Source organism: Monodon monoceros, unplaced genomic scaffold (assembly GCF_005190385.1).
Source record: "Monodon monoceros isolate NGI ecotype Baffin Bay Population unplaced genomic scaffold, NGI_Narwhal_1 Super_Scaffold_22, whole genome shotgun sequence".
Classification (NCBI taxonomy): Eukaryota; Metazoa; Chordata; class Mammalia; order Artiodactyla; family Monodontidae; genus Monodon; species Monodon monoceros.
Window position 1 is genome coordinate 9,317,862 of NW_021703779.1, and position 20,131 is coordinate 9,337,992.

Consider the following 20,131-nt stretch of genomic DNA (forward strand, 5'->3'; position numbering starts at 1 on the left):
ATTTATTTATTCTCGGCTATGTTGGGTCTTCGTTTCTGTGCGAGGGCTTTCTCTAGTTGCGGCAAGCGGGGGCCACTCTGCATCGCGGTGCGCGGGCCTCTCGCTATCGCGGCCTCTCTTGTTGCGGAGCACAGGCTCCAGACGCACAGGCTCAGTAGTTGTGGCTCATCGGCCTAGTTGCTCCATGGCATGTGGGATCTTCCCAGACCAGGGCTCGAACCCGTGTCCCCTGCACTTGTGATATTTTTTTGGATTGCACATATAAGTGATACCACACGGTATTTGTCTCTGTCTGACTTACTTCACTCCGTATGAGAATCTCTCGGTCCATCCATGACGTTATAGGTTATTGTAAGATAGTGAGCAGAGTTCCCTGTGCTCTACAGTAGGGCCTTGTTGGTTCTCTATTTTATATCCAGCCGTGTGGACATGTCAGTCTCAGTCCCACCAAAGGCCGCTTGGAGGACTCATCTGGGCCCCGCTGGACCTCAGCAGACCCCTCTCCACGGGGCATCGGACACCCAGGGCACAGCACAGCCATGGCCGGATGCCGGGGCGAAGGGCGGGCTCTCACAGTACACGTGAACCAGACCACAGGGGGTGAGGCCAGGAAGTAGGAGCTGGGGACACACAGAAGGCTTGGTGACGTGTGCCTGCCGCCACGGCCATGGCTCAAATGATGCCGAAGTGAGAAATGATGAATGCCAGGCCCCTCAAATCCCTCCGATTGAAGGTTCCCCGTGTTTCTGTTTTGGTGTCCCTCCTGCTCCATTTTGCCCACGTAGAGTGAGCCCTGACAATCTAGTATGCAGGGGTCTCTGGGTTGTTTTTTTTTTTAACGTTTGACTCCATTTATAGTTATTAGAAAATATCATCTATATTCCGGGTGTTGTACACGATCTCCTTGGAGCTTATTTTATGCCTAACGGTCTGGACCTCTTAATCCTCTCCTCCTACATTGCCCTTTGGGGTATCTCTTTCTTGATCAAACTTCCTTTCTGGTGCAGTTAGGTTGTTATCCGTTTTACCCTGATAAGTGCAATAATCGTAAGAAAAATTAACATCCAGTCTGTCGCCCTCTGTATGAGCTACAAGCTAAAAATAATTCCTTTATATACAGTTAATCCCCAAGTAACCCGGTGAGGCCCATAAAGACCATGGTTGTCGTTATTTTACCATCCACACTGGAAGCATAGGGATGAAATTACCTACCTGCCCAAGGAGGCCCCGTGCCCCTAGACACATTGGTGTTTCTGTGATTATTTCTTGCTTTTCTTTATAAACATTGTTTTTTATTTTTGTATTTTTTTTGCTTTTTATTGAAGTGTAGTGGATTTACAACGTTGTGTTAGTTTCAGGTGTACAGCAAAATGATTCAGTTATATGTATATATTTTATATAGAGACAGGGAGATATTCTTTTTCAGATTCTTTTCCATTATAGGTTATTACAAGGTAGTGAATATAGTTCCCTGTGCTCTACAGGAGGTCCTTGTTGATTATCTATTTTATATATAGGAGTGTGTATCTGTTAATTCCCAAATCCTAATGTGTCCCTCTCCCCCTTTCCACCTTGGTAACCATGAGTTTGTTTTCTATGTCTGAGTCTGTTTCTCTTTCATAAATAAGTTCATTTGTATCATTAAAAAAAAATTAGATTCCACATATAAGTGATGTCATATGGTATATGTGTCTTTGTCTGACTTACTTCACCTAGTATGATAATCTCTAGTTGCATCCATGTTGCTGCCAATGGCATTATTTCATTCTTTTTCGTGGCTGAGTAATATTCCATTGTGTATATGCACCACATCTTCTTTATCCGTGCATCTGTCGATGGGCACTTAGGTTGCTGCCATGTCTTGGCTATGGGAACAGTGCTGCAGTGAACATTGGGGTGCATGTGTCTGTTTGAATTAGAGTTTTCTCCAGATATTTGGGGTTGCTGGATCATATGCTAACTCTATTTTTAGTTTGTGAGGGAACCTCCAGACTGTTCTCCATAGTGGGTGCACCAGTTTACTTTCCCACCAACAGTGCAAGAGGGTTCCCTCTTCTCCACACCCTCTCCAGCATTTATTGTTGGTAGACTTTTTGACGATGGCCATTCTGACGGGTGTGAGGTGATACCTCATTGTAGTTTTGATGTGCATTTCTCTAATAATTAGTGATGTTGAGCATCTTTTCATGTGCCTGTTGGCCATCTGTATGTCTTCTTTGGAGACGTGTCTGTTTAGGTCTTTTGAGTGATTATTCTTTTAGGATAAATTTTTAAAAGCGAGTTTGTTTATCTAGAGGCTGTGCACATTTAAAATGTGGTACCCAAATTCCCACAACACATTTCTGCTGATAATTTTCTAGTGTTTTGCCCCTAGACCATTTGTGGTCCCATTTAACCCTGCATTTTTTTTTTCCCGTTAGCAGTGAGATGGTATGTTTACAGGACAGTGTCTGGCTCCTTGTTAGGATTACGTCTTTCTTTCCTCTGACCGTCACCTTTCAGTGGGAGGTGCTGATCGGCTTTCACAGTCTTGGCGGGTGGACCATATTCATTTCTTCCTCATCACGGGGTCGCAGAGTTTAGAAACGGTGATCGCCAGAGCCCTGGAGGGGAGGGTGGAAGCCATAAATGGCAGTGGTCGCCCTGAGTTCTGCACCTCTGGGCTCTCCTCAGTGCAGCCTTTGGGGCCACCCGTGGAACTCAGATTCTCACAAGTATGAATTAACAGTTACAACCGGGCCCCGGCATCCAGCCAGCATCAGCTGTAATTAACATCTTCGTCAGCAGGCCATCAAAACCCACCTCTCCTGAATCACCCGGTTCCCCTTTGTGGTTCCGTTCAAAATCGAATTTCCCTTTGTGCATGTGACAACTTGTGCGGATTGTTGGTTCTTGTCCTGTGGGGGCACTTATCTGTGTGTGTGCGTTGCGGAGGGGAGGTGATGATGCAGAAAAAGCTTCTCTGTGTATTAGGGACATAATCACTCGTTTCATCTTCCACGATTGGTCCCCAGAATCCTTGTGCCTTCGGTCTTAGAGAAAGTACTTTTTTGCCAGAATGAGTCAAGGGGTTAACGTTTTTTCTTCTTGTTGTAAACTGTTCTGTTGTTTAACTTTCATGGTTTCTGGGCTGACGTGATTAGAAATTCCCCTCCAGTATTTTTACCTGTGGCAACAACTGAATCCTTAGCCTAGGTGATGTCCGCAGGGGGTGATGTAGGAAGACCCCAGGTGCTTATTCCTGTTCAAACTGGGGGCCCTGTGTCCAAGGGTCCATCCTTCTCTGCTGACCGCAAACCATGAGGATTCCTAAAACCGCCAACCGTGACGCTTACTAAAGGGGTTTCCTAGAAACCTACCCTTGCTTCTGTCTGTTCTGAATTTACTTTTATCTACACCATCACTCTCTTGTCCTACCTTTCCTGACTCTGAGCTGATTATCTTTCCAGACCACCTTTTAGATGATTTTGCAAATCGAGAAAAACAGCATGTAGGAGGAGGGGGTCTCCTGTATAGCCACTTGCTCACATATTTTGTACATTTTGGTGGTCATCTTTTCACAACCGATATAATCATCGTAAGAAAACTTACTTTGGGAGGGGGAATTTTTTTTTTTATTGGAGTATGGTTGCTTTATAGGATTGGGTTAGTTTATACTATACAGTAAACTGAACCAGCTCTACGTGTACATAGATCTCCTCGGTGGGAGGATTTTTGATTTCATTCAGGATTTCAGACAGAGCTGCTGTCTGTCTGAATATAGGTCATCTCTGGTTTTGACCACGTCTTTCTTGTTGTTTGCGATACTGTGCTTTATAATTAGAAATATATGTGCTTGGTCTTTGTCCCCATTTCTGGCACAGAGCTCCTAAAACCCTTGGAGTTTCCCAAGTGTGGAGAGCCTGAAAGGTGTCTCTTGTTATGTTCATGAGGTGTGCCCTTTGGAACTCACTCAAGGATGGTAGCTGGTTGCCAGGGAAACCAGCCAGCACTAAAGGGTTGGAATTTTCATTCCCACCCCCTGACGTCTCGGGAGGGGGAGAGGGGCTGGGGGTTGAATCCATCACCAATGGCCAATAATTTAATCAATGGTGCCTGTGTCATGAAGCCTCCATAAAACCCCCAAAGGTCAGGGTTCAAATAGTTTCCTAGTTCGTGAACACGTGGAGGTACCAGGAAAGTGACAGCCTGGAGAGGGTTTGGGGGTCCCCTGCCCCCTCCCCAGATCTCACCCTCTGCATCTGTCCCATCTGGCTTTTCCTGAGTTATCTGCTGTTATAATAAACCGGTGATCTAGTGAGTAAAATATCTCCTGACTTCTGCGAGCCATTCTAGCAAATTAACTGAACCCCAGGAGGGGTCACGGCAACCTTCCATGTATAGCCGGTTGGTCCGAAGCACAGGTGGCCACCTGGCATCGGAGTTGTGGTAGACGGAGGGGTAGTCCTGGGGGACTGAGCCCTTCACCTGTGGGGTCTGAGGCTACCTCCAGGTAGGCGTGTCAGAATGGAGTTGAATCGTAGGACACCCAGCTGGAGTCGCAGAATTGCTTGTTGGTCTTGGAAAAGCCACACCTGGGAACTGGTGATCAAAATCTTAGAGCTTTTCAGAGGTGCCTTATTAATTCTCCATAAATGCCCATATATTTATTGCATTTATTCCTAATTATTTCATGAAATGCTGATGTTTGTTTCGGTTCTGAATAGGGTTTATTAAAAATATTACAAACTCTGAACACAACAGAATAAAATATTTAAAAGTCAATAATAAATGAGCACACATCATCACAGTATCTGCCACGCCCTGCTTTTCTCCAGATGCACATTGCTTCCTCCCCCGAGACGTAACCCCTATCCCAGGCGTGGTGTTACCCATTCTCCTGTTTCTCATTACATGGGTGTGTCTCTGAAATTTAATTTTGCATTTTTTCATCCTGACATAAGTAGAGTAATGCCTGTGATTTACTTTCTTTGCACCATAAATTTGTTTCCCGGGGTCGTTATAATAAATGACCACAAATCAGATGGGTTAAAACCACAGACCTCCATCCTCCCCCAGTCCCAGAGACCAGACGTCTGAGGTCAAGGTGTCCCAGGGCCGTGCTCCCTCCAGAGGCTCCAGGGGAGGGTCCTTGCCGCCTCTTCCAGCTTCTGGGGGCTCCAGGCATCCCTGGGCTCGTGGCCACGTCCCTCCCGTCTCTGCCTCTTGTCTTCACGTGGCTTCTCCTCTGTGTCTGGGTCTCTCCTCTTCTGTCTCTTAGAAGGACCCTTGGATGTAGGGCCACCTCATCCAGGAGGACCACATCTCAGAGCCTTCATGGCTGCAAAGACCGCATTTCCAAATACAGTCCTGTTTAGGGACTAGGGCTGCAACATGTCTTTTGAGGGGTCACAGTTTACCCCAAAGCACTTAGTATTAAATGTCGGCGATCTGCCGATGTTGCTGCATGTAGAAGTAGGTTATTGCTTTCCATCCCTGTGAAGTCATCCACCTGCACATACATCATGGTTCAGATTCATTCTCAGGGTCAAGGACACTTGGGTTCTTTCCGGTTCTTTGCTGTTACCGCAGCTTTGCCGTGATGGGTCCTCCACGGATCGCCACATCTCACTTTCTCTAGGGAATATCACAGGCAGTGACATTTTAAGGCTAGAAGGTTCTCACATGTTCACGTTTCCTGGGAATTCCATTTGGTTTTCCCAGTGCACAGTGCAGGTACTGAGAATTCCCAGTGGTTTACATCTTCATTATATGCGTTAAGTGCTGGATTTTTCAGTCGTTGCCAGCTTGGGTCCACTGCCGAGCTCTTCAGTCCTGGAGCAGGAAATGGCATTTGCTGTGTTTTAATTTGCATTTGCATTTTCCGCAATATCCTTGTGGTTGAACGGTGTCCGTGGGATTATTTGGCATCTGGACGCTGGCTTCTGGGAAATGCCTTTTCCCCGTTTTTCTAGGGGGTGTTTAGCCTTTGTGTTTTGGATTCATCTCTGTTCTTTATTCTGGCTGTTGATTTGTATCAGTTATGTATGTTGCCGATACTTTTTCCTTTGTATTTTCTGCTTCAGGAACATACAAGAAAGTAATATTGTATGGTTATAACCAAAGATATTGGAACATAGGAGAAAAATATTTTGAAAAAATGGAGAAACAAAAAAATAGATACATGTATATCTGTATGTCTGCACACACGTACGTATACATGCATACATATATATGGAGTATGTGGCATAAATCATTTGTGGAATGCATATTGATTTATAACTTCCTAGATGCACATACTTATATGGAAGATTATTTATTCAAGGGACATTATTCCTTCCCAAGTAATTTTGATATATTAAGAAATACTGGGCTTCCCTGGTGGCGCAGTGGTTCAGAATCTGCCTGGCAATGCAGGGGACACAGGTTCGAGCCCTGGTCTGGGAAGATCCCACATGCCACGGAGCAACTAAGCCCGTGCACCACAACTACTGAGCCTGTGCTCTAGAGCCCGCGAGCCACAACTACTGAGCCCGCGTGCCATAGCTACTGAAGCCCATGCGCCTAGAGCCCGTGCTCCACAACAAGAGAAGCCACTGCAATGAGAAGCCCGTGTACCGCAAAGAAGAGTAGCCCCCGCTCGCCACAACTAGAGGAAGCCCGCATGCAGCGACAAAGACTCAACGCAGCCAAAGATAAATGAATGAATGAATAAATTTATAAAGAAAAAGAAATATTGAGTTCCAAAATTTCTATCACATTATCAGAAGAATCACATTATAACGGCCTCACTGATAACAATGTTCAGTATACTCTGAGCCTGTACTGACTGTGGTGATGGCTTTATGATTCATTGTATGTGGGAACATGGAAATATAATTTCAAAATATAAGAAAACAATGTTAAAGAAAATAAATGTCTATTTCATTTAAAAAAAACAACAAAAAAAGAATAGAAAAAACGTGATTTTACCAATTCCATCCCTGACATCTTCTACTTTCTAATAGATTTTCAGTCTCAATTTTTTTTTTAGCCAAATGCTTATTTAATCTGCATATATGGATCAAACTGTCTCCTTTGACTGTGTGCTGCTTTTGAAAATGTCCCCATCTACTCTCTAGGCAATTAAATAGTAGCTCATGTATAATTTGTCCTGGTAGCTAATTTGTTATTTTGAAGGGAAAACATCTAATGTTTCTCTCTGAAGAATACTTACACCTATTATCATTTGTATATTATACTTTATCGTATGCTATGTTGTATATCATTCCTATCTTACTTTTTTTTTTTTTTTAGAAATTTATATATTTATTTTTGGCTGCGTTGGGTCTTTGTTGCTGCGCGTGGGCTTTCTCTTAGTTGCGGCGAGCGGGGGCTGCTCTTTGTTGTGGTACCGGGCTTCTCATTGCGGTGGTTTCTCTTGTTGCAGAGCTCGGGCTCTAGGCACACGGGCTTCAGTAGTTGTGGCGCACGGGCTTAGTTGCTCCACGGCATGTGGGATCTTCCCGGACCAGGGCTCGAACCCGTGTCCCCTGCATTGGCAGGCAGACTCATAACCACTACGCCACCAGGGAAGTCCTCCTATCTTACTTTTTAAAAAATAAAGTATCAGTTTAATTTTATAAAAACCTGACCTGCGGGGCACAGGGTTAGGCAACTGTGGGTTGGCTGCATGGTTTTGAGAATAAAGTTTTATTGGCACACGTGGCTGCTTTCACGTTACAGAGGCAGAGTTGAGTAGTTACAACAGAAACCGGAAAGCCCACAGAAGTCACAAGTATTTCTTACCTGGCCGTTTGCAGACAAAGCTGGCTGGCTCTGACCTAGAGAGAGGACTGCATTTTAGTTTCCTTTCCTCCCTGTTGTGGGTAGTGTGGATCAGTACATTTCCTAGAAGCGGTGGTCTTTTATTTCTCGAATGATTCTGACCGTCGTGGAGCCTTATTCTGTGGGATTCTGTTCCCCAACGACTTCACTGAGCACTTGCTTATTGATATTTATCCTGGAGCTGGAGATCCCCTTTCTGTGCTGTTTTTTGACAAGTGTGGATGGTAAAGTTTTGATGATTTGTTTAAAAAAAAAAAAAAAAAGAAAGAAAGAAAAGAGAGAGAGAATTAAGAAGCTTTCTAGTTCCTGCCCTTTTGCTTCACAATACTCTAATTGTCATGAGAAGTGGAACGATTCCCTTTGAAAACTCTCAGGGTTTGGGAGTTTTCAGAAAAGGAATTCTAAGTCAGCTTTAAAAATGCCTTCCATGCTTATTGCTTGGTTGAGGGTTTCTTCCTCTTCTGTGGTTAGTTCTGGCAGCATCCTCCTATCGATAGAATCGTCTGTTTCCAGTGTTAGACTTGATGTGTTTTTACTAAATCTCTTTCCTCCAGCTAGGGAATGCTCCTGATTCCAGAAATCAGCTACTCTCCTGGGCTCCGTTTAGACCATCATTAACTCTTTTCAGTTTGCTTTTTGTCAGCTCACCTTTTAGTCTCTCAGTTCTCAAGCAAAGGATTTTCAAATTTTTCAAATTTTAAGTTCTTTCGCTAGTAAAACATCCACGCTTAGACATACTCCCTATTCCTCCAGGACTCCCTCTACATCCCGAGAGAGTATGTGGTGTTCTTTCTTTGTGGTCCAACATTGAGGTGAAACTTTCACCTACGAATCATTTTCTAAAAATCTTTTGATCATCACATGCACATTTGGATTTAAAATGTGCAACCACAGGGCACTGAGTAATGGTGCTTTTATATATAAGAGAGGAAATTATGGAAACTGTAGAATTACATAGTGGAAGCCTATTTGTTACCATGGTAATAAAGCAAAAGTGATGTGAGTTGTAAAAAGAAAAAAGTTGTAGGACAGTGGCAGGCTCTGATGTCACCTTTATAATAATGATTGTATGTCATCATTATACATATTATTTTGTTACACGTACGTGTGCGTGCATGCATTGTGTGAAGTCTTCAAGGATGTGCCCTCAGTCCCTGGGGGGCCGGGGGGGAGGAGTCTAGAGGATTTATGTGTCTTTATGTCCCTTTATGTCTTTTAATGGCATTCTTTTCTATCACTCCGAAACCTCTATTCTACACGTTATCAAAAGCCGTGGACTTGATTCCAGATTCAGAGCCGGTCCCCTGGGTAAACCAGTTAGTACCTTGAAAAAACCCAGCAGGTTGATACATTCATAAAGATAAGAGGCTTAATTGGTTCTTTCTACAAGCAAATCAAGACCATTCTATCTGTCTGTGCCGTAGGGTCAGGGAAGGTCTTCAGAGGGAGTGAGTGCCCTTCAGGCATCTAGGAAGCAGTTAGTAGCGTCATAAATCAAATCTAGCTCTGATACAGAAAACCTGCATCTCCCAGAGGCCGTCGGGCCCTTGCATTTGGGGGTGTCATCCTGGCTGCCTCCCCCCACCCCCTCAAGGTCAACGCGTACCACGAAAAAGCACGATTTTCAATGCTGACTACATCTGGTCCCCTGGTCGGGGCTGCTGTCCAATAAGCCCTTTGAAATTCCCTTTATCAGGTCTCCGATTACAAACGATCACGTCTCCCCTGTGGAGTGTGCCCTTGTCAGAATAACATATATGGCTGGCCGTGGTTGGCTCCCTTCACCATGCATCTAAATCTGTCCAGTGAAGACAGGAGATCAGAAAGTCTGGTTCTTGGATGGATGCGCTCAGCGGCTGAGAGGCCTGATTCAGCACCTCAGGGACACACGTCCAGGGAGCCTTCTCTCTCACCTCTGCGTCCTGAGCTGCTCCGTTGTCGGGGACCAAGCATCCAAGTGCAATCATGCTGTCCCAGCAGCTTAAGACATGTGACACCCCCAGTTGACATTCCATCATGTCATAGGGACCCGCCATCCATGACTCCAGGCTCCTTGGAGGTCAGCCTCTCGCCGGAGATGCTGGGTGACCCAGGGGAAGCCCAAGGTCATCACAGGGGTCCTCATAAGAGAGGTTAGGGGGCTGAGGGTCAGAGAGGGAGAAGTGACGGCAGAAGCAGAGGTCATGGCTTCCTGGCTTTGAAGGTGGAACAGAGGACCACGGGCCAGGTGATACAGTGGCCTCTCAGAGCTGAAAGAGGCAAGGAAACAGACTCTCCCCACGACACCTCCAGAAGGAATACAGCGCTGCCCACACCTGGATTTTCGCCCAGATTCACTGTGTGCTTCTGACCTCTTAGAATTTGAAGAAGATGATACCTTTGTGCTGTTTTGAGCCACCGATTTTGTGATAATTCACAAGAGCCCCCAGAGGAAATTCATACGCTCTCCTCTCTCCTTAGATCTCAAGTGTCCAGACCATCATCTTGTGGCTTTTTAAGCTCATTGGCTTCAGATTCTGCCTTTCTGGGGCACGTTGATAAGACTCACCTCTCAGGTGGGTGCCTGCATCACCTACTTGTGCCGGGTGCTGCCCCGGACACCACAAGGGAATCCTTCTTGAAGCATCAGCCCTTCCCATCCTGATGATGCCTTTGACACACGTCTTAGGAACACCCAGATGGCACCCACGACATGCTGGATGTTGCACAGCACTTCGTAAACATTGGCGTATTTAATCTGTATTCCAAGACCATGGGGCGGGCACGAATACTGCCCCCAGTTTACCGAGGGGAACATGGAGGGATTTTTTTTTAACATTAGAAACGATTCAGTTTTATGGATGAACATATATTAAAACTCACAGTTTATAGTATAGTCTAAATAAAGTCTTTCAAAAATCCACTGTAGGGTCCTTGATCGAAGCAAAGATGGCAAGCATTCAAGAAACATCCTTCTCCTTCTGATACCGTGATCTGAGGATGGTGCACGTCACGTGCCAGGCATGATGGAGTGTGTTTCCTGGGTGCTGTGTGCTGGGAAATGTATATCGGATTCTGAATAGACAGCAAGATGCTCTAAGCAGTGCTCCCTCTGGGATAAATAACGTCTCCCATTTTCTATACACCTTAGGAAAAAAAAAAAAAAGATCACATCACCTCAGATGGGATTCCCCTAGGAGGCATGGAGCAGGGAGTTAGGGTATGATGTCCTTCAGACTCGTGACATCTCTCTGCACAGAGCTGTGAAGACAGTTAATAGGGCATCGGGAGGTATGTCCCAACATCGTACCAGGCAGTGGGTACTCCTGCTTCCTCAGCAATCTTCATGAGTGCTGAAAGGAGGAGGACGGTGTCAATGATCTGCCCTTGTGCACGCAGGACACAAAAGGTGCAGCCCTTGGAGGGGGTTGAAGGCTGGGCTAAGGTCCAAGGAGCCTGAACCAGGCTGGGACCGTCAGTGATGCAGTAATAGCTCAAGATGAGGGTGGCCATACTGTCATTTCTCCCTTGTCTTCTGGGTCCCTCATCAGAACCCCAGATCCCCACAAATGGTGTGAGCTACCCCCATCTCCATTCTCCCCAGGACAACTGGTCCCAGCCCCCATGAGTGTCTTAGACGTTGGGTCTGGACCTCCTCCCAGGACGCCCGATAACGGATGTCAGTAGTGGTGTTATTACAGATGGACAGTAGGCACACGAAAAGATGCTCAGCATCACTAATTATTAGAGAAATGCAAATCGAAACTACAGTGAGGTCTCACCTCACACTGGTCAGAATGGCCATCGTTAAAAAGTCTACAAATAACAAATGCTGGAGAGGGTGTGGAGAAAAGGGAGCCCTCCTACACTGTTGGGGGGAATGTAAGTTGGTGCAGCCACTATGGAGAACAGGATGGAGGTTCCTCAGAAAACTAAAAATAGAACTACCATATGATCTAGCAATCCCACTCCTGGACATATATCCAGACAAAACTCTAATTCAAAAAGATACGTGCACCCCAGTGTTCATAGCAGCACTGTTTATAACAGCCAAGACATGGAAGCAACCTAATGTCCATCAGCAGATGAATGGGTAAAGAAGGTGTGGTACATGTATACAATGGAATAGTACTCAGCCATAAAAAAGAACAGAATAATGCCACTTGCAGCAACATGGATGGACCTGGAGATGATCCTACTAAGTGAAGCAAGTCACACAGAGAAAGACAGATACCATGTTATCTCACTTACATGTGGAACCTAAAATATGGCACAAGTGAACTTATCTACCAAACAGAAACAGACTCACAGACATAGAGAACACAGTTGTGGTTGCCAAGGGAGAGGGGAGATGGGGGAGGGATGGAGTGGGAGTTTGGGATTAGCAGATACAAACTATTATATATAGAATGGATAAACAACAAGGTCCTACTGTAGAGCACAGGGAACTCTATTCTCTATCCTGTGATAAACCATCATGGAAAAGAATATGAAAAAGAAAGTGTCTCTATGTGTACAACTGAGTCTCTTTGCTGTGCAGCAGAAATTAGCACAACATTGTAAATCAGCTGTACTTCAAAAAAACCCCCCAGAACAGCGATGTTGTAGGATCAGATGCATCCAGCCTCCAGAGCAGCCCGTGGACTGGAGGGCATGGTGGGATGGACCTGGGGTCTGGTTAGAGGCCGGTGCAGAGGGGCAGAAGGAGTTCGTTTTGAAAATGATTCTAGAGACCAAGTCACGCAGTCTTGACTGCTTGCCCATGGAAAGTGAACCAAGACAGACTCGGGTCATTTGGGGTTTCTGACTCAGGGAAGTCGGGGTGCATGGTGGTGGCTGTCCAGGAAACGGGGGAACTGGCAGGTGGGGATGGAAGGATGATTGACCCTGAGGTGTGTCCGTAGGGTCTCTACCTCTGGATGCCAGCTGGGCTGCTCTCAGCGTCTGTGTGCAGCCCAGAGGTGCAGATGGAATTTGTGGTTGCAAACATGCAGGCAGGAAGGAGGTGACCCACGGGGCCGTGGGTGTGGGTGACGCACCCATCATGACTGATGAAGAAGATGGGGAGGGTTGGCGTCTCTGGAAGAGGCAAGACCTGGCTGTTCCGTGCAGCACCTCCCCTCCGTCCTCTCTGCCCCTCATTTTCGTAATTTGTTAATTCTGGATAATACCATCTCCTAAGACTGTTGTGAGCGTTGCTGACATAATACATGGGAAAGCATTTGCCACACTGTAAAGCCCTGGATAACTATGTAGTTATAAGGCATTCGTGTTCCCCTCTCACCGCACACAGCTCGCGGCTCTGTTGTGCACAGTGTGAACCCCACCCTCTGCTCTCTTTCCTTCGCTTTATTTTATTTTATTTATTTAGTTTTTGTGCCCTTGTACCCAGCCCTCGACCCATCACCTCTGCTGGTTTTCCGCTCCAGGGGCGCGGGGGCTCTTATCTAAATGATCTCTCTTGGCGTTTTGGCTTCATGCAGAGAAAAACTTCAGCTGTAAATATGCGGTGCTCTCCCCAGCCCTGTGCCCCGGGCCCCCGGCGTGCGTCTGTCCTTCAGCGATTCCGAAGCCTCTGATAAAAGCCACCATGTTTCCTACCGGGGTTTGGCTTCACATTTGAGACATCTCTGCTTTCTTACAAGTCTCCAAGAGGATCTTAGTTTTTTTTTTTTTTTTTTAAGCTGCAGGTAAAATGGGAGATGTTATTTATCCCAGAGGGACCACTGTTTAGAGCATCTTGTTATCTATTCAGAATCCGACTCTCACTTCCCAGCCCATGGCACCCAGGAAACACACTTCATCATGCTTGGAAGAGCTCCTAGCAATGACAAGTGAACAGGGACAGATAATCCAGTTGTACTGGGAGCTGCAGCAGGTGTACCTGGGAGGTACAGCCTTCATTTTAAAAATTGTAGGAGGTACCGTCCTCAGATCACGGTATCATCAGAACAAGGATGTTTCCTGAATGCTTGTCATCTTTATTTTGATCAAGGATCCTACAGCGGATTTTTGAAATGCATTATTTAGACTATGAACTGTGAATTTAATATGTGTTCATTCATAAAACTGAGTTGTTTTTAATATGTTAAAAAATCCCTGCGTGTCCTCCTCTGTAAATTAGAGGCTGTATTTGTGTGCACGCCGTGGTGTTGGAATACAGATTAAATGTGCCAACATTTACGAAGTGTTTTCCAATATCCAGCACAGCCTGGGGGCCACGTGGATGTTTCTGAGACGTGTTTCGAAGGCATCGTCAGGAATGGGGGTGGGGGGATGCTTCAGAAGGATTCCCTCGTGGTGTTCAGGGCAGCGCCTGGCGCACGTAGGTGCTGCAGGAGTTTCTGCTGCTCCCACCGAAGCTGCTTGGACCAGTACCATGACCTCTTTTGTCTGTTGGGTTCTAGCTCAGAAGGATTTGGGGAAAGGTGTGCTGGTTATTTCCTCTTCATGCTTTTTGGATAACCTGAAGACATCCTCGTTTAAATATAGAGTTGGGACATGTAGTCATCAGCTCAGGCTGCCCCAGTAGAACGCTGCAGACTGGGCAGCTTAAACAGCAGACATTTCTTTCTCCAGGTTCTGGAGGCTGGGAGTCTGAGATTACGGTGTGGGCAGATTAGTCCCTGGCGAGGCTGTCTTCCTGGCTTACAGATGCTGCCTTCTTGCCGTGTCCTCACGTGGTGGAGAGGGAGCTCTGGGGCATCTTCCTCTCTTTTAAGGACACTAATCCCATCCTGGGGGCCCCACCCTCATGACCTCGTCTAACCCTAATCCCCTCGCAAAGGCTCCATCTCCTAATAGCACCCTGTCGGGGATCAGAGCTTCAGTGTATGAACTCGAGGGTCATGCACATTCCGTCCATAGCAGGACGTATGCATTCACTGGACACCTGTTTAAGAAGCATCTCCCACCCGCCACGGACGTTGCTGGTCTCAGGTCCACATGGCAGAACCTGAGCATCGGGGGCCAGACACCCACACAAACACCTGGCATCTGGGTGAGGAAGCTGAGGCTAACGGAGAGTGGGTGGCTTCAGCAAGGTCTCCTGGGTCGTGAGAGGTGATGCAGAAATTGAACCCTGCTCCTGGGACCCGCAATTCTTTGGTGCCACTCCCTCTTCCAGAGGATGTAGCTAAATGTCCCAAAGTTAAAGTTGGGCGTGGGAGGGAGTGTGTGTTGTGCATGTGACCGAGTGTATGTGTGTGCCTGCTTATACACACGTGTGCAACTCAGCGTCTACCAGACTTCCTTCCTTTCACTCAGGCATGATGTGTCATCACCCTGATGGGTGAGGGTTAGGACAGTGACATCGGATGTCGGGAAGAAGAAATGCATAAAACCGTCCATTTCGTGAGCTGTCAAAACATTTAGGAATTAAAAAGTACAAATGAAATCTCATTTCTTCTATCTTTATCATCTGTCCAGGGCTTGGAAATGTTCTGCAAACGCTCGGGGGTGGCTGTTTTTAGCCCAGCATCTATCATGTGTTTAAGTGGGATAAGTGGATGAGATTAATTCTCCGTGAGATGCATGAGCACGAAGATCAGCTCTTTTTTTTTTTCCTGTCCTTTTCTGTGTCAGAGAACTACCTGGCTGGGCAGGGCCGCCCTGGGTGAGTGTGTGTACATGCATGTAAGTGTATTTGTGTGCATGGGTGTATATGTGTGTGCATGTGAATGCATGTGTGTGTGAGTGTGTGCATGAGGGTATGTGTGTGTGCCTATGAATGTGTGTGCATGGCAGTATATGTGTGTGCATGTGATGTGTGCATGTGACTGCATGGGGGTGTGTGTGTGTACAAGTGAATGTGTGTGTGTATGGGTGTAAATGTGTGAGTGCGTGTGACTGTGTGTGCACGGGGGTATATGTCTGTGCTTCGAAGTCCCTTTCCTTCAGAAACAGGATGATCAACAGATTTCCATTGCAATCCCGTCTCCTGACAGTAGCTGAATTTTGGGCACAGTGCTGTGTCCTTTGGGCATCCCAAGCTCATGTCCAGCACACCACAGGCAGTATTTTCTAAAACTGCCATCCTTGTATTTTAGTTGGACATGCTGATCACAAGCGCTGTTACCCAGACAAGAGGACTTTCAACCTGTGGGGGAAATGGACCCCCAGATAAGGCCCGCTGGAGGACCCAAAAGAAGCAGCGTCTGAAGAGAGGGCCGAACACATCCTAGGGAAATCCCAGGAGCGGGGGAGCCTGCGGCTGCAACAAAGCAGGTCTTTCTGATGGAGGTGACTCACTCTGGGGGTGAAACACGGCAGGGGGTTTCTGGGCATGGACCCCTGAATCCTCGGCCTGGAGAACGGTTGACTTACGAAACAAGCTCGTCCCAGGAGCCGGTTGAAGGATCTGTTTGCCAAGGAGGTGTAAATCCATCCTAACAAGAACGTCTCAGACACCACTAAAGGGAAAACCAGTTCCTCTGTCTTGTAATAACGTATAATGGAAAATCATCTGGAAAATGTATGTGTGGGACCCTCCCAGCTCTCACCCTGCGGCCCACGCTCTTCATGTGGCTGTGCCTGATCTGGATTTTATCACAAAAGTGGAATCACAAGGAGATGCCGTCTTGGATTCGGTGAGTTGTTCTTGGAAATCCTCAACCCTGCGGGGGTCCTGGGTACCCCAGTACCTATAGTCAGTGGGTCCGGAGTGCAGGAGGACCCCAGAGACGTGTGGTGAGCGCAGTTAAGGAGAACCGAGGCCATAAACATGCAGAGACTTTGCCACCTCTGGGTGGACAGCACCAGAATCGAATCACAGGACGCCCAGTTGAGGTGGAAACAGAACACGGGTCACAGCCACTGCCCCAGGAAGACAGGTAAATCCAACATCCATTCCCAGAAAACAGACTCAGGGCACGTGCGACGTGCAGGCAGTGTCTCCTATTTAAAATGAGTAAATCCTTTTTTTTTGGAGGATTTTTTCTTTAATACATCTGAAAAGAATGGCATATGCAGAAAAACAGATGCGAGGAAGCATCGGATCAACACTGACGAATTGACAAGGATGAGACTTGGGGCTGGTGGAATAGGTGACCTAAGCGTTTCTAAAAGTTGGAAACTGCAACTAAAATAAGATGAAAAAACCCCTGTCAACACTTGGGGAAAAAACCCCAAAACACTTAGGAGTCTTCAGAAGACTGCGTGTCAAATCAATACGCTTTATACTTTATAACTGACATATGACATTGTATAACTTTATCTCCATAAAAAAGTAGTAGAATCCTGTCTAAAGGAGCTCGTTGCTACGGTGAAATGAATGTTTTTTCCCGAAGAGGCATGACCCCTGACCCCTCCTGACCCCATGGCCACCCCTTCCCACCCCGTCCCGGCACATGAGGACGCAGGCTTTCCAATAACGCGTGCTCCCCTCTGCGGACTTTCTTGCAAACCTTCAGGCTCCTCCTGGGAGACGCCCCTATGTTTCAGATTGTCTTCGTCAACTCATGTCTTGACCGTAGGGTCCCAGGATCTTGCTTCCTTGAGTATGGGACCTGGTAACATCAAAGGAACAGTTAACCTGGCTGCCCTCAGCAGTGTCCCATCTTTGCCATGTCCAGTGTTTTTGGCAGGTGGGTACGCAGCCCTCTTGGGAGATCACACGGGGAGGTGTTGGTCTTCCAGACAATACGTTCAAAGTCACAGCTTCTCTGCCTGTCAGATGGCTCCGTGGAGTAAAGGAAGCTTTGCCCTGCACTTCTCTTTTTAACCTTCTCCAGCCCGATTATAAGTGCCGGGGGACATTTGTCATCACGACTTCCGAGATAGCCCTTTTGAGCACGTCTGAATCCAGAAAAATGTGACCGTGGGGTTGTTTCCTGGCCTGGGTGTGTACCTGAGGGTCCTACAATGGTACACTCTTAGAGGCACACGAGAAGGACCAGGGCTAGGCGTGTTGAGCGGATTTCCAAAAGTGTGTTACATGCGATGAGCTCCTGAAAAGTCATTGTCATGACAGTAAGATGAGGGAGTTCTGTAGGTTTCTGGATATTGAATCGTAGCCCCAAAGCCCCTCACTTACCACAAGGTCTAATCCCTTGAACTTCTCTGCCTGGTTCTTTTAATCTACCGGTTCCTTTTTTTTTTTTTTTTTTGCAGTTTTAAAAAAATTATAGTTGATTTACAATGTTTTAGGTGTACAGAAAAGTGATTCAGCTTTATATATATATGTATATTCTTTTTCTGATTCTTTTCCATTACAGGTTCTTACAAGATTTTGAATATAGTTCCCTGTGCTGTACAGTAGGACCTTTACATATAATAGTGTGTGTCTGTTAGTCCCAAACTCCTAATTTATCCCTGCCCCCGTTTCCCCTTTGGTATCTGTAGCTCTGTTTTCTGTTTGTGAATCTGTTTGTGTTTCATAAATAAGTTCATTTGTGTTACTTTTTAGACTCTGCATGTAAGTGATGTCATATGGTATTTGTCTTTGTCTTACTTCACTTAGTACGATAATCTCTAGGTCCATCCATGTTGCTGCAAATGGCATTATGTCATTCTTTTCCATGGCTGAGTAATACTCTATAACACACGCACACACGCACACGCACGCACACACACACACACAGAGTTATATATATACACTCCACCACCCCACGTCTTCTTCTAATCCACTGACCATGCCCAGGGACCAGCTCCCGACCCAAAACAAAGGGTGTCTGGCATTCAAACCTTCCTCCTTCCCTCCTACTGCCCGAGGTCCACTTTTCTCAATCTCTTTTCAGCCTTTCAAGCTTTTTCTTGAACTTCCAGTTCTCCTGCTGTAACTCTCCTCACTGCATGGAAACCAAGAACCTTTCTGCTGTCTCGACGTTTCCACCTCAAATTGCTAAATGTCGTGCGTTCAACACAGAGGCGGGACAGCCATCTGCTTTGAGCCAGCGAGTAAGCATTTCAGCTTCATCAGGCGTTGGCCATACAGCAGAAATGAACACCACGTTGTAAACAACTCTACTTCAATAAAAATAAACTTTTTAAAAGAGAGTTGGAGACCTGAGTATTTACACTGGGGTCTTCATATGCATCTATCGCAATGGATTAACCCAATGTGGAAGTACAACCCACTTGGGTGCACCTTCCTGCACCCATGGAGGCTGGGCTGCCCCACCCTGTCCGGCCCGGCTTTGTGCCTGAGTCCATGGAAGAAGGTCGGAGGTGCTGTGTCTCACCCACAGTGCCTGTGAGCGTGGAGACCCCCGTGTCTCTGCTCTGAAAATTGACTTCTGTTCTTCTTTCCTTCTCCCTGCAGACCCCGGATGAGGGAGCCTGGACCTCCGTCTACGCGGCGGTCACCCCAGCGCTGGAAGGCCGTGGCGGCTGCTATCTTTACAACGAGAAAGAGACCAAGTCTCTGGCGGTCACGTACGACCTGAAGCTTCAGCGACAGCTGTGGGCCAGAAGTTGCCAGATGACGGGCATCACCGATGTGACCCAGGAGGTCCTCTAGGGTTAGCCACCCGCCGGGGAGACCATGATCTGCCAGGCGTGCGCAGGTGTGTCTGCTGGACCACGTGTCTGCATCGTTCACATCCCCCGCCCTTGGGGCTCTGTCTCCCCAGCGTCTCCCATCGGCTTCCTTGCCCTGGGCCGGAACTTGAGGAGAAGAGGAATGCTGAGTGCGACCCCAAACAGCTGGCCCTCAGCCATGAATCTCGTGATCCCCACCGTGTCCAGTTGTACCGGGTGCCCTGAGTCATTAAACCCTGCCAGCCACGCAGGAGGTGTTCTTGCTTAGCACAGAGGCGCCGAGGACCCTGGGGTAGAAACATCCGGGTGAAACAAACAGTTTCAAGGAGGCCTGGAACTGTTGGGCGCTGGTGGCTTTGAGGGTGTCCTGTGTCCCCTGTTCTCTCACTCACAATTTGTGCCAGAGGTGCGGCTCTGATTTGTGGGTCCTGGAAAGGGAGAGACGTGAGCCTTCCTTAGTCTGTTGATCAAGGGTCATGTGACCACCCTATCCGTCTGCCCCACCATCTTTAGGGGGACCAGGTCCTAGGGGCTTCCTGCCGCTGTTAGGGCATCTATCAGGGCTCTCACCCCGTGACTCATGGAAAGACCCTCAACAGAGGGGTAGGGAATTCTGTAGGACACGGGGTAAGAAAGGGAGCCTGGACACCTGTCACCGTGGGGTCTGTGGGACAGGGTTGGGGCCTGGACCCTGTCACCATGGGGTCTGTAGGACGGGGCCTGGACGCCTGTCACTGTGGAGTCTGCGGGATGGGGCCTGGACACCTGTCACCATGGGGTCTGCGGGACGGGGCCTGGACACCTGTCACCATGGGGTCTGCGGGACGGGGCCTGGATACCTGTCCCCATGGGGTCTGTAGGACAGGGA

The 20,131-nt window shown here is 47.3% G+C and overlaps 1 protein-coding gene across 1 annotated transcript; it reads left to right on the forward strand.

Moving 5' to 3' along the window:
- Positions 1–15,848: 15,848 nt before the first annotated feature.
- On the forward strand, positions 15,849–20,125 carry DHRSX (dehydrogenase/reductase X-linked). The gene is made up of 2 exons (XM_029240391.1): positions 15,849–16,373; positions 19,046–20,125. The coding sequence occupies exons 1-2, from the start codon at positions 16,257–16,259 to the stop codon at positions 19,241–19,243; spliced, it is 315 nt and encodes a 104-aa protein (XP_029096224.1). The 5' UTR covers positions 15,849–16,256; the 3' UTR covers positions 19,244–20,125.
- The last annotated feature ends 6 nt before the right edge of the window (positions 20,126–20,131 follow it).